The 13,259-nt window shown below is 41.4% G+C and overlaps 1 protein-coding gene across 1 annotated transcript; it reads left to right on the forward strand.

Moving 5' to 3' along the window:
- The first annotated feature begins 2,366 nt into the window (after positions 1-2,366).
- On the forward strand, positions 2,367-8,321 carry wnt9b (wingless-type MMTV integration site family, member 9B). The gene is made up of 4 exons (XM_031729958.2): positions 2,367-2,572; positions 2,990-3,243; positions 4,673-4,938; positions 6,316-8,321. The coding sequence occupies exons 1-4, from the start codon at positions 2,487-2,489 to the stop codon at positions 6,775-6,777; spliced, it is 1,068 nt and encodes a 355-aa protein (XP_031585818.1). The 5' UTR covers positions 2,367-2,486; the 3' UTR covers positions 6,778-8,321.
- The last annotated feature ends 4,938 nt before the right edge of the window (positions 8,322-13,259 follow it).

The following is a 13,259-nucleotide window of genomic DNA, read 5'->3' on the forward strand; positions in this document are numbered from 1 at the left end:
TCATTTCGAAGCGGCTGAAAACATTGAACTCGAGGGTTTGCTTCACCAAATGGTGAGAAGGTGATATTACAAGCTTAGTGCAGGACTGCAAAAGTCTTCAGTATCTTAACCAAAGAAAAAAAAAAAAAAAAAAAAAAAAAAAGTCTTCAGCAATAACCCTCCAGGCTTTCCGAGGTCTCTAAACTCTTTTTTTCCCCTTTGGACATTTGGCTGCCTTTCCACTCCTTTTAAATCCAGTCCAGTCGTTTTTTAACCCACTTAACTCGGACTTAAAAAAGTACCAAGAAAAAAAGTACCACACTCAGGGCAAAAAACCACAGTTACACATTGCTACACATAATAACCCATCAAATAACTAATTTTGAACTATGTCTATAGGCACTTTGTTATTATACAGTGCAACAAAGAAAACACAGGTTTATAGACATAAAATAGGGTTTTTGTACTAACAACGTGATTCCCAAAAGGTTATTATCCAGAAACTTGACATAACCTGAATTAATGTCCAGTGCATCCTTGAAAGAATTTGATGGATCGAGACAAGTGGAGGACAGAAGAAGTAGTCACTGGCCTGAAAGAACAAAACAAAAACGATCCACAGCAGATGAAGTGTTTCTGAAAGTCATGTTCTTAAGAAAAAGAAGAAATCCTCCCAAAAACTGATAGGACCTGAGAGATGCAATTGAGATGACCCTTTAATTGATCCATCTAATTCAGGAAACAAAGACTCAGGTATGGCAAATCAGGCAACAGTTGGACTGAAGATGTATTGATTCATTTGAAGAGAAAAAATTCAAACTTTTTGGTTCAAATCATAATTAGTACAGAGGAGGTCAGGAGAGGAGCATGTACAAAACACAGTGGAGACTCCACAATGATTTGGAGCTTCATTTTAGCCAGTGGTGTTGGGAATCTTGTCAATATTGATTGAACTATGAATTCAGTAAAGTATCATCAGGTTCTGATCCAATACCATGGGTAGTGTCTGGTTTGCAACAGCTTCCCTTTTCAGCATGATGATATGAAGCTGCACTGAAGAAGTGCAAACTTCTTCAGTGCAAACTCGGTTTTTCCCATATAGACTGTATTCCTGTGTATGTTTGCATACATCACCTATTTTTCTAGCAAAATATAAAGAAATTAGGGTTTGCTCAAGACTTTTGCTGAGTACTGTAATATGTTGGCCTCTGGATGGATATATCCAATCATACACTATATAATTAATAAAACATTAATAAAGTAATATTATTGATTATTAAGCTATAATTTACAACAAAATTTGACTGACTTTTCCATTAAAGGATGGGACTGCCTTAACAAAAAAACGCCTTGCCTCCTTCTTTAGCTTAAATGTGAAATGTAGATACACAACCAAAGCATTAGTATCATTGTCTCTACGTTCATTTGTATTCCCAGATTTATTCTTTGTTTAAAAAATCCACTAGATGGGGCTCCATCCATGCCTGTTTTTTCGTTCTTTCTTTTTTCCTTCGACTGTTTGGGGCCAGATGGGATAGGTTTGATTGGAATAACAGACTCCGGTGTCTGATTCTGTCCTTTAATTTCAGAACTATTTTCAGACACGGATCCTTTGCTTCCTATCCATGCGGGGTTTTTTTGTTTTTTTTAAACCTGGCTTTCTTTTTTTCTTTCAGCGTGTTTGCAGGATGACTGAATTTATAGTCTTTAATGATGCAATATAAGAAATTATATGTGTTAACCAAAGAAACATCGTTTTGCTTTCTGAGCCCCTTTGATCAGACAGATGTTTGCTGTTAGATAACCATCAGCTTCAGTTGTGGTTGACGAACTATCTCAGCCTGAATCCATAAACATTTGCTCACTATTCCATATATTCATTCACAGCCTTTAAGCTACCATTCCATAAAACAGGTAACCATTACAGCAACTGCTTGTCTTTGTTTACTTAGCAATTTTGTTTGTTTATTGCTAGCTGGCCACACTGTTAATCATTTCAGCTAATAATTTCAGTTTTTGATGACCACTTTTGGTAGGCTATTGCAGTTTATATAGTAGCTACAGATCAATTTCAACCACTTTCCCCCGCTTTAATCATGCATATAGACCCTGTGTCTGAACAGTTCTACTGCTTATTCATTGCTTCAGGTAACTGACAGTCCTACACAAACGTTAGATTCAATCACGACTTTGATTAAGTTTTTATTATTATTATTATTATTATTATTATTATTATTATTATTATAATGAGCTGATCTTGCATCTTCTGGGTGGCGTTACAATGGGAGGGAACATACAGTAGCAATGTTGAGAGAATCCAATGACGGTGCGGCAGGATGATGAATCCTCCCCTAAGAGTCCTGCCTCCCAGCGGACGAGGGCGCCTGGCGCAGCGGATTGAGAGTCTGTGTGCATGAGGGGCCCCTTAAAGAGAAGCGCCGAGCGAACGGCACGGACTTTCTCTATTGAAGAATCAGCGAGATGAGGAACAGCGCCAACCCGGCATCATGCGCTCCAGGCTCCCGAGGACCGCCTGCCTATTGCGAATCATTGCACTCTGCATCCTTCTGTCGCACACTGCAGCTTATTTTGGGTCAGACGATAAACTTTTACTTGCACATTTTATCTTGTTGTTTGGCTTTTCTGTTTAAATCTTTAGAAGTGATCACAGCCACAACCTTTACAAGCTTTAGCCGAATTACGCACGCGTAATTATATTTTTATAGGGCTGTTCAAAATCCATGTACACGCTAAAATGTTCCAGTGAAACAAACAAATCCATATTCGCAATTTCAAATGTATTTTCAGGTAAATGAACATAAAAGTTTTATTCTTGGATTTTCTTCGAGAGAGAAAATACCGTTGTGGGAACACATTTGTAATAACCACATATGCTGGAACGGTGACAGAATAGTTTCATTACTGTGGTACAGGACGCAGTGTTTGTGTATTTTGTCACACACATACAATTTCTAATGTGATTTCCGCCCCCCCTCTTCTATAATCATAGACTGACAGGTCGGGAACCCCTGGTGTTTTTACCAGGCCCGTTTTCCAATGAAGCTCCATCGGGAAAGGCCCACCTGAAGCAGTGCGAACAAATGACTCTGACGAGGAGACAGAAGAGACTCTGTCGCAGGGAGCCGGGCTTGGCCGAGACGCTTCGGGAGTCGGTGCGCCTCAGCCTCCTTGAGTGTCGGTATCAGTTCAGAAACGAACGCTGGAACTGCAGCCTGGATGGCCGGGGAAGTCTTCTGAAAAGAGGTGAGCCACTTTAACACTTTCCTTAATTTTGGGTTCTTGCTCAAGGTCACTGAGAAAGTCTGAAATTCTCTTTAATCCAACTACAAATTATATACGTCTTCGTCTTTATTTACCTGCAGTGCATGGCTGAGCAGTAAGTACAGGATGTTTTATAGATAAGCACACCTGTAGTGCTGCAGGCATGTTTTTGTCGACATAAGCTCATCAATTAAAAAGTCAAAAATGAAAAAAATTAACCAGTAAATAAATTTATGCGTAAACTTTTTACCACCAGTTTAACAGCTGTAAAAGTTTGTAAAAAAAAAAAAAAACAAGGTTTCTTGTTCAAATTTAATGAAATAGTTTAACTGATATTTTATATTTTATTTCAAACAATACAGGTTTTACAAGCCCTTTTCTCACACAGGGAAGCAGCTTTTTCAATTACATGTATTACATGCTGTACAAGATAGAAACTGAATATACACCCGTTTATAAGGTCTTACAGGTTATTTGTTTTGTTCCTAATGGTTTTTAGTTGCATTTCTAAATAAACAACTGAGACATGAGCTTCAACTATTTGCAGCAAAGTGCTGAAAATCATTACTGTATATAAAAAAAAAGTTTGGTAAGTTATTTTGCTTGAGAAAACCAGTGACAAAATTAATTTTCTTCATCTCATTTAAAGATAAAAAATATTCCTAAGTCATTCTGTAGTACCAAAGAATTTGTCAAGATAACACTCGGTAACTCCTCTGAACCCCTTGACTTGATACAACCTTTTAAAGTTTTTGAGAAGCTGCTTACTTGAATACTTTATAATTTGCATGGCTTGATACAGCTATTGATCACCATATTGCATATAGCTCAAAATCCCTGCTGTGCACATAAACTCCTTTAGGATCTTCCAAGCTTTATGCATATGGATATCAGTGTGTGGGAGAACATGAACAGGTCAGCACAGAGGTAATGAGGGAGTAGAAAGCCAAGAAATGTGGTGCGGTGCAGAGCGCTCAAGCCCTGTGGTTATTTTTATCTCGGGAAAGTGGCCATTCCCAGAGGAAAAGGGTGGCGTGATTACCCACTTTCATCTTGGAAAATCCTTCCTAGTCAAAATAATAATTAATTGGATCAAAATATACCGTGGTGATGGCTCTGGGTGAAGCAAATAACAGTGCAAAACCAAAAGGAAATGTCAGGAGAGGAATTGCGACGTAAGAAAACTTGCAGAATTGCTGATGTTGTTGTAAACCCTGACAACGCATCGAGTCCTCTGTAAACATTCTGGCTTAAAAGGTTAATCGGTGACGCAAAAAGCATTTTGTCGTAAATTTGTTGTTTCAGAGAAAATGTTTCTGAGCACCAATAGCTTTTGCATCCAAAGCTTTGAAAAAATGTAGCTTTAAATATTTTTTCTTTTCTTCCACCTCCCCTGATCCCTCTGCCACAGCTTTCAAGGAGACTGCATTCCTGCTGGCAGTGTCCTCTGCAGCACTGACCCATGCACTTGCCAAAGCATGCAGCTCAGGTCGAATGGAGAGGTGCACTTGTGACGATTCCCCCGGGATCCAGCATCGGGAAGCGTGGCAGTGGGGGGTCTGTGGTGACAACCTGAAATACAGCACCAAGTTTCTCAAAAAGTTCCTCGGCCAAAAGAGGGTCAGCAAGGACCTGAGGGCTCAGGTGGATGCCCACAACATCAATGTTGGAATTCGGGTAAGTGTAGAAATATTACATCAATTATTCTGCAACAAAACAGTTTACTCCTTGAAGCCTGAGACGACAAAACGTACGCCTAAGCAACACTTAGCTCGATTAGTTGTTCTGCAATTTTACATGACAATTACGCCTCTGACGCAGTCCAGAGTATCAAATGTTATTGAACTGTAATCCTCGCCTCTATATTTTTCATGGTGCCAGCCAGATAAATGCTCTCTGATTTGGTGCCGTCATCGGCCCGAGCGGATAATACAGAGGCAGAGGGTGAGGCAGTTGTAGTGAGGAGACAAGATGGCTGTGGGATGGTTGGAGCCAGGTGTTTTCAGGCATGATAAAGCTTGCTGTGCGGGCCAGCAGAAAATTAAAGGTCTCATTTCAGAGAGAACGATTATAACCGTGGCCTCTTTTTAATATACGAGCAAGCATTTTTTTCCACTTACTGGATCACTGTGCTCTTCATAAATCCACCTAATGTTCATAACCACCACTGTGTAGCTGTGAAATAGCAGGCCCCAGGGTCCTACTCCTGTAGCTCACACCTACACAAAGCTGATGAGGAGAAAAAGGAAAAACACAACTATCTTATCTAATCTTTACTGAGTTAAATGTTTTCCTCAGTTGACACCAGTGTGGCCAGAAGAGACCAGGAGCCGTGTTAACAAAAACTTAAAGTGGCCGGCATCCCTCATCTCACATTAATGGTGCTCTGAAGCCCCGAGGGGTTCATACCTGCAAAAGGAGGAACTGAGCAGAAGTACCTAGAAGTACCCTCTGGGTCTCTCTGTATGACCTGTCTCTGGCCCCTGCAAAGACAGTAGCTCTCAGGCTGAGTGATTGCTCTCATCACTGACCATCAAGCTCAGTGAACTATTAACCTAAATGAGGGGCACCACTACCAAATGCTGCATTATGTTTTTGGCACTTCTTGTGCAGAAATTCTTATCGACGTTTTCCATGAGCAGGCATGTACTAAAAACAGGGTGGAGAGATTCCACTCGCCCCTGTTTGTCACCTCTGCCTCAGGCTTTAGGAAAGAGAGGCAGGAGAGAAGCCGACAGAGCTAGTTTCAACACACCGAGGAAAAAAAAAATAGCAAGAGCTGTCCAAGTGAGAAATGTGGGGTGAAATATGACATGCTGAACAGTATCTTTCAATCCATTATGTCAAATTTTTGACTGAGGTGAGCTAAAGGCACATATCGGTGGACCACCACTCCTAACCCCCTATGCACCCTGCAGGAAATTGTCTCACTCTTGCCAGATAGACCTCCCAGATAAGAGGCCAGGTAATGAATCAAAGTGAAGGAACTGACATTTCTTCCCTTTTTCCCTCCAATTCCTACCCCCCGCCCCCTAACCTCCCATCTTATCCCAGGCAGTGAAGAGCGGACTGAAAACAACCTGCAAGTGCCATGGTGTCTCCGGCTCTTGTGCTGTACGGACTTGCTGGAAGCAGCTGTCTCCTTTTCACGACACTGGACGCCTGTTGAAGTATCGATACGACACTGCCGTGCGAGTGCTGAGCGTCACCAACGCAGCCACCGGGGAGACCGAACTCGCAAGCCCCCGTCGCCAAGGTCAGAGCCTCCGGACTACCGACCTGGTCTACCTGGAAGACTCCCCCAGCTTCTGCAGGCCCTCTCGCTACTCCCCTGGTACAGGTGGCCGTTCGTGCGCCAAAGACACAAGCTGTCAGAGTCTATGCTGTGGACGTGGTTATAACACAGCCATGCGCCTCACCAGCCTGTCTTGCCACTGCCAGGTGCGCTGGTGCTGCCACGTGGAGTGTCAGACATGTGTGAGAGAGGAGGAGGTGTATACCTGCAAAAATGCATAACTGAATGATGAGATAAAGACATTTGCAAAGACCTGAATAAAGAAAAGAATGATCCTTTGAGTCAATGGAAAATGTGATTAAAAAAAATGAATCACTGATCATGGACATGACTAAACTGTAATCTCCTATAGACACTTAACACTAAGGGATTGTGAACTGCATGGAATATACAAATGTAATAATATTATACTGCTGGTTATAGTCACTAAATTGATATGCAACAGCTTACTGTAGGTGAGGATGTTTTCAAACTACCCTGCTTTTCTCTCGCTGGATGCACTGAAATCTCACTCTCCTGAGGATGAGGAGGGAAAATGCTCTTACAGCAGGTACTGGACCGGACTGGAAGACACCGGATGCTGAATCCTGTCTGCAAGGAAGCTCTAAAAGGGATTTTGTTGTGTTGTAATTGTCTCCCTCCATTTCACTATTTATTGTGCCAGTTTTGTTGTACTGCTGCTTTATATTTTAATTCTTGGAATCAATTGTTATCAATGAGGCTAAAATAGCCTCAAAAAGGAACCTACCTGTCTGACTTTCTGTCTGCTGTGGTGAACTTTTAGCTAAAGTTCAGTCCTGACTAAAAAGCACTTAAGTTGCTCTTGCTTCATGAGATCCTATGTGCATTATGAATTTTTTGTCTTTAGGTCTAAATATATGATTAGAAAGAATCACTGGAAGCTTTGAGTGGCGATTAATGCCACACAACCTACATTGTAACTGATGCATGAGAAGCTTATTGTGCAAGCAGAGAAGCTGGCTTTCAGTTGCTCTTATGGAAATGTCTATGGAAATCTTTACATGTGGACTAATGTGGGCTCAGTAGAACAAAGGGAAATACCTGGGGCAACAGTGAGGGAAACACCAAACACTGTGGTTAAAAATCACTTTTTTGCTTAATTTATCAGCATACCAGCCTGGCTCTTCTAATTTTGCTGTTTATAGAAGCACACACTTTGCTATGCTTTCAAGTTTAAAATTATTTGGCCGAACCATTTGGTCTTCAAAGTCTAATTTAGCCACATCTTTGTTCTGAATGCCTTTGAAGTGGGCTAATCATGCTCCTTATTTGCTCAAATTGCTAATCAAAGACAATCACCCACTTTACTACCCTTATATATTCAACTTCAATGTGTCCATGTGTGCAGGTCAAAAGTGCGTGCCGGACCCCAAAGGTTTGTTTTTATTGGCCAGTTAATGTTTTCTCTGAGGGACTCTGAACTGTATATATATAATCTGAGTATAACTCATGTCAGGGGTCCTGGCGTCTGACAATGTGGAATCATAATTTTCTACCTCACTTCATCTTTTGGCAAATATCAGTAAGATTTATGAGCTATGCAGAGTTATCCTCTCTGTAGATACATGTTTTCCCCTCTGCATTCGTTATAAATATCATATCTGAGATGTTTGTACAGTTCTTTTTAATTTGGTAATATATGAATACTCATTTTTCCAAAGCAATTTTTATAAAAATCTAGTTGCTTTACATTCTTATTTAAAACAAACAAGGTTAATAAATGGACAACGAGTCACAAGGCCTACGTGTTTGTTGTGTCTTGCTCAGTTGCTGCAGGCAAACACACTAAACCATGCGCACATGCACACACTTCACACGCAACAAGGAAGCGAGCGCAATACACCTGCCCGAAACACGGCTCCGTGCATCGACTGAGCAAAAACCACTTCCTGCTCATGGTGCCCTGGCCTCCTTTTCATCTGAAAATCCTGTGGTCGTGCTGCATCGCCATCAACCGCCCAACCAAAAGGCGAGGGGTGTGTGTGTGCGGAGAACACGCTTACAGGTGTTGTGCCTCTGGCCAGCACACCAGCCGCGATGACAACCATAATGCAGATGATGACAAAGGTGGTGACTCAGAGGAGTGCTGTCTTGCAGAGCATTTGACCCCAATTCACCATTAGAAAGTTACAATCGACCGCCCCACAACGATGATGAGAGCAGTTTATGTGCTATTATCCCTGAATCATAACTTTCCACTCATTTGCAAGGCATCAGTGAACCTACAGCATACAGAGGGCTATTGTATAAGGTATTTATAGTGTGCTCTCTGGTGCTTTTGATGTTGCTCTCTAATTACTGTGATTACACATTATTATTCCTTATTAGAACATTCACTTAAAACCCAAAGCATTGCAGTTAATTATAATGATAATTTTTTAAATTACTTTATATTATTGATATACAGCAAGTTATTGTTGGGTCAAATTAGTTTTTAAGTAAGATGAGTAAACTTGTCTTGGCTGTTCAGATTTTTTAATGAATTTTTTCGGACTACCTTGCATAGAAGAAAAAAAAACAGCTGTTTGCTTTAATGGCAAAACTTTATGGAGAGCCAAATGTCACCTTGGGGAAATAGGTAAAGGGAAAGGTTAGCTTGGGTAACAGACAAAAAAAATCTTAAAGGTTTTCTTGTTTTTGCTTAAAACTATTCCAAAACCAAACATATGTATGCAAATATTCAAAGTTTCAGTTTTACTAAACTTCATGTATTTTCACTATGATACATATCCGGCTTTAGTGATTTGAATTCTGACAGCTTGTTAAAGCCACTGCAGAGCCTTTAAAGGTATTTTACCTCAAGCAATAAAATGCACCACTGCTTACTATGAAATCACCAGCGGCTTACTCTAACTCTGACTTTATGATATTTCACCTTTTTTGTTTCCCATAGTCTTTAGAAAATGCTTTACAGTTTCACATGCTTTCCCAAAGCCTTCCCAAAGCTAACATGATCATTTAAAGAATCACTTGGTTAAATAGGTCAGCTTTTGTTTTAGATATTGAAGAGTTCATATTTTAGTGATATGTGATTTCCACTGGACCGCAACAATATTCTTCAGTCTGTCCAACAATTGTATTGTATTGCCTCTTTGAACCTTTGGATGTGTCCTTTGCTGCAAAACTAATTTCCCTTCTCAGACAATAAAGTTGAAAAATTCAGTTCAGCAGTACACAAAATGCGTCAGCATCTCTCCAATGACTGAGGTCAAGCCAGTTCATGTGGTCAGACTACTGACTCACCACATTAACTCATCATATTATAATAATCCAGATCAATATTTAACTTTATTCATCATGAATGTCATGTATTAAAAAGCTGCAGGATAAAGAGCAAGATGAAGGAGTGTGTCACGGAAAGAAAGGTGGAGCGGGGTTTAGATATTGAGGGACATGAAGGAAAAAGATGAGGATGGAGGGATGAGAAGGGATAGCGTGTGGCCCCGGGAGGCCTATCCCCTGCTGCTGCTCTTGTTGTTTTATAATGAACTCCTAAAGCTTTCATTTCCCTCACTACCCTCAGTGGAGGGGGCGCAGCGATGGGAGCTGCTGAGTCCACGGCCAGATTCGCACGCACAAGCCCCAGGGGTGGGGAGCTTTGAGCTGGGTGGGGGGGCTGGACTGAGCAGAGGTGCAATAGTCAAGCGCCAGTGTATGTGTTTGAAAGAGTCCTGACAGCAGACAGGTGAGGGCAAAAAGGTTTTTGCATATGTGTGTGTGAGCATACTTGCCGTGTGCACACCTGTGGTCACTTCAGCAGTGTTTGTAGTGAGGTCCTCGTGTGCGGGTGTGGGCTATAGTCACCCTGCCGTGTGCCAGAGCTTCTCTCTGTCTGCCTGAGACACTGAATAACATAGATAATGTAGGTTAAGGCTGATGGTAACACTATCTCCTGTGTCTGCACTGGCTCGGTTCAGGTAAAGGTTACTATGCCGGGTTGGGCTGCAGCAGTGCACCATGCTGTGATAGATGAAGATGAATTGGCAAATCAGGGCTGGGGCATTTTTTCAGATATGTATTATATTTGCGTTGCTTAGCAAAAAGATATTATCCATAGAGACTTACATAGCTTTCAGGTTTATACATCACTCATTTGTGTAAGAAAAGTAGATGTTAACTCAAGCGTGGAAGGCTTGGTAGATACTTTGCTCAAGGACACAAAGCGTAGTCCTGTCCTGTAATCGAAACCTCTGAGCCCCAGGTCAAACATCTACACCCTACAAGACTTCCGCCTCTGGAGAGGAGACTCTTAGACAGCATTGGAGCTGTGCCTAATGCCCACACCCTGACATCACACGGAGATAATTAAATAATGAAGACAACGAGGAGAGGAATGGATTTGGTGAAGAAGAAGAGGGAAAAGAGAGATACAGAGAGTTGTGAATACAGCATGGGGTAGGAATTTGGAATGTGAAATGACTAATGCAGTTGCTCAACCCACAACAAGAACATGCACTGCCTAGAGCTATGACAAGGCTGAGTGCATACCTCTAAGTCAGAGGCTGGGTTGGACTGGGATGGTGGCTGAGTTCCTCGCAGTAGGTGATGAGACAGTGCATGCCTGTTTGATGGTCAATTAAGCGGGCACAAGGTTTAAATGATGAATAGTTTGGTTTGTTCACCTGCGGATGGAGAAAAACAAGAAGAGCTGACAGGTATTACAATACAAATGATTAGTTTATACAAATTAATATAGGATACTAAATCAATCACAAGAAAAATATGAGGCTTTGCCTTAGAGCTGAAATTTACTGACAAGGTAATCAACTGAAAAATGAATGAGGATCTATTTTGTCTGTCAATAAAACATTTAAATCATTTTCTTTTTATTTTGTCTCTCATAAATTAGAGTTGGAAGGGATAAGCAATACCACCAGCCTCATGGTTCTTTAGGGGAAACAATATCACCTTTTGTGGATCTTCACATTTTTCAAAAATTAGTTTGATTTCTTCTAAACTGAACTGATTTAATTCCAATTTAAATCCTTCTAAGCTTATAGTGTTTTTAAGCATGTTAGCACTGTAGACAGTATAATAAATGGATGGAGCTTGGTCTAAAAAGTGAACACCACAGGCAGTGGCTTAAGCCCGCATTCTTTTTCATTGTCACCAAGGGGGGACTCAAAAATAATGCGGTTATATATAGATTTGCGGCAAAATAGTCCTCATCTCCCTTGTTCAGTGACCTCACTAATTGATCCTGATGACTTCATGAGCTTACACACTGAATAGAACATTAGGTCCATCAGTGCATTCATTTGCTCTCTTCTCTTTCCCCTCACCCCCAAGTGGGGGTGTCCAGTTGCCGTCCCCTGAGTCCAGTTCTGTCAAAGGTTTCTTCCTGTCAAGTCAAGTCTGTTTATTTATAAGCACATTTTAAAAAAGACAAGGGTTTATCAACGTGCAGTACAACTAAAAAGAATAGAGCAAGTAAAGATGTGTCTTCAAGTGGGTTTTAAAAGATGTCGAGAGTTAGTGAGGTTCTATCCCCTGCAACAGATGCAACTATAGCAAAAGCCTGTGTCATCTGTGCTTTAGGCTCAGCTCACCTTAAAGTATGCATAGTTTTAAGTTCAGAAAGAGGGTGCGGATTGCAAGGGAAGATCTGATTATTGCAAGGACTTTACCTAACAGTATAAAGCACCTCAAGGGGACCGTTCTTGTGATTTGGTGCTATACAAATAAAACTGAATAGAAATTGACATGAATTGAATTCATTTTATGCAACTTGTCCAGGTTGCAGGGGGAGCAGTTTAAGCAGAAACACAGAGACTTTCCTCTCCCCAGCTACCTCCTCCAGCTCTTCCAGCGGGACTTCAAGGTGTTCCCTTGCTGACCAAGAGATATGATCTCTCCAGCATGTCCTGGGTCTGCCCCGGGGTATCCTCCCATTAGGACATGCCTAAAACATCTCACCTAGGAGTTACCCAGAGGGCATCCAAGTCTGATGCCTGATCCTTCTCAACTGGTTTCTGTCGGTGTGGAGGATTTAGTGGCTCCTACTGAATGACACCCATCTTTGAGGGAGAGCCCAGACACCCACAGAGGAAGTTAATTTCCTTGTATCCAAGATCTCTACCAGTCACTACCCATAGTTTGCAGCCATAGATTTTCCAGTAAGTTTCAAGCTTTGATTTCACTCTAAGATCTTTTGTTTCCAAATGTCTTCCTTCTCCCTGAGGTTTGGGTTCTCAAACCTGTTGAGATTCATTTGTTTTTGTTTGAGCTACCCAGCTGTAAAGTCTTGAGACTCCTTCACAGGTTGTGATTTAATGGTTTGGACAAAAACATTCCACAAACACATACAAACACCTGCCAAAGTACTCAAAACTGCAATGACAGCTCCGATGACACATTCACAGGCAGACTCACACAGAATGGGTTGATTTCTGGTAGTTTAAAAAAAGTATAACACAGGAGTGCTGATGAACTGGTTTTACATAACAAAGATACCCACAGATGTTTACCAGACTCCTCTTGAACTGTCCATTCTCAAGCCCCACAACTACCCACCCATTGGGAAGCTCCTGTGGGAGGCTTTTCTCATGCTGCTCCACAGAAACACCTGCAGCACCAACAGAAGAGTTTACATGGCAGCTGCTGTGATAAGAGCCCACACACCTACATAACTGACTCCTCTGCTCGATATATGGCACTCCTCTTGCTTTTTCTCTCACAGCCA

This window comes from Oreochromis aureus, linkage group 4 (assembly GCF_013358895.1).
Source record: "Oreochromis aureus strain Israel breed Guangdong linkage group 4, ZZ_aureus, whole genome shotgun sequence".
Taxonomy (NCBI): domain Eukaryota; kingdom Metazoa; phylum Chordata; class Actinopteri; order Cichliformes; family Cichlidae; genus Oreochromis; species Oreochromis aureus.

Coding starts and splice junctions, on each gene's coding strand:
- wnt9b (XM_031729958.2), top strand. CDS start 2,487: ATGCGCTCCAGGCTCCCGAGGACCGCCTGCCTATTGCGAATCATTGCA. Junction 2,573..2,989: donor CACACTGCAGCTTATTTTGG/GTCAGACGATAA, acceptor CTATAATCATAG/ACTGACAGGTCGGGAACCCC. Junction 3,244..4,672: donor GGGAAGTCTTCTGAAAAGAG/GTGAGCCACTTT, acceptor CCTCTGCCACAG/CTTTCAAGGAGACTGCATTC.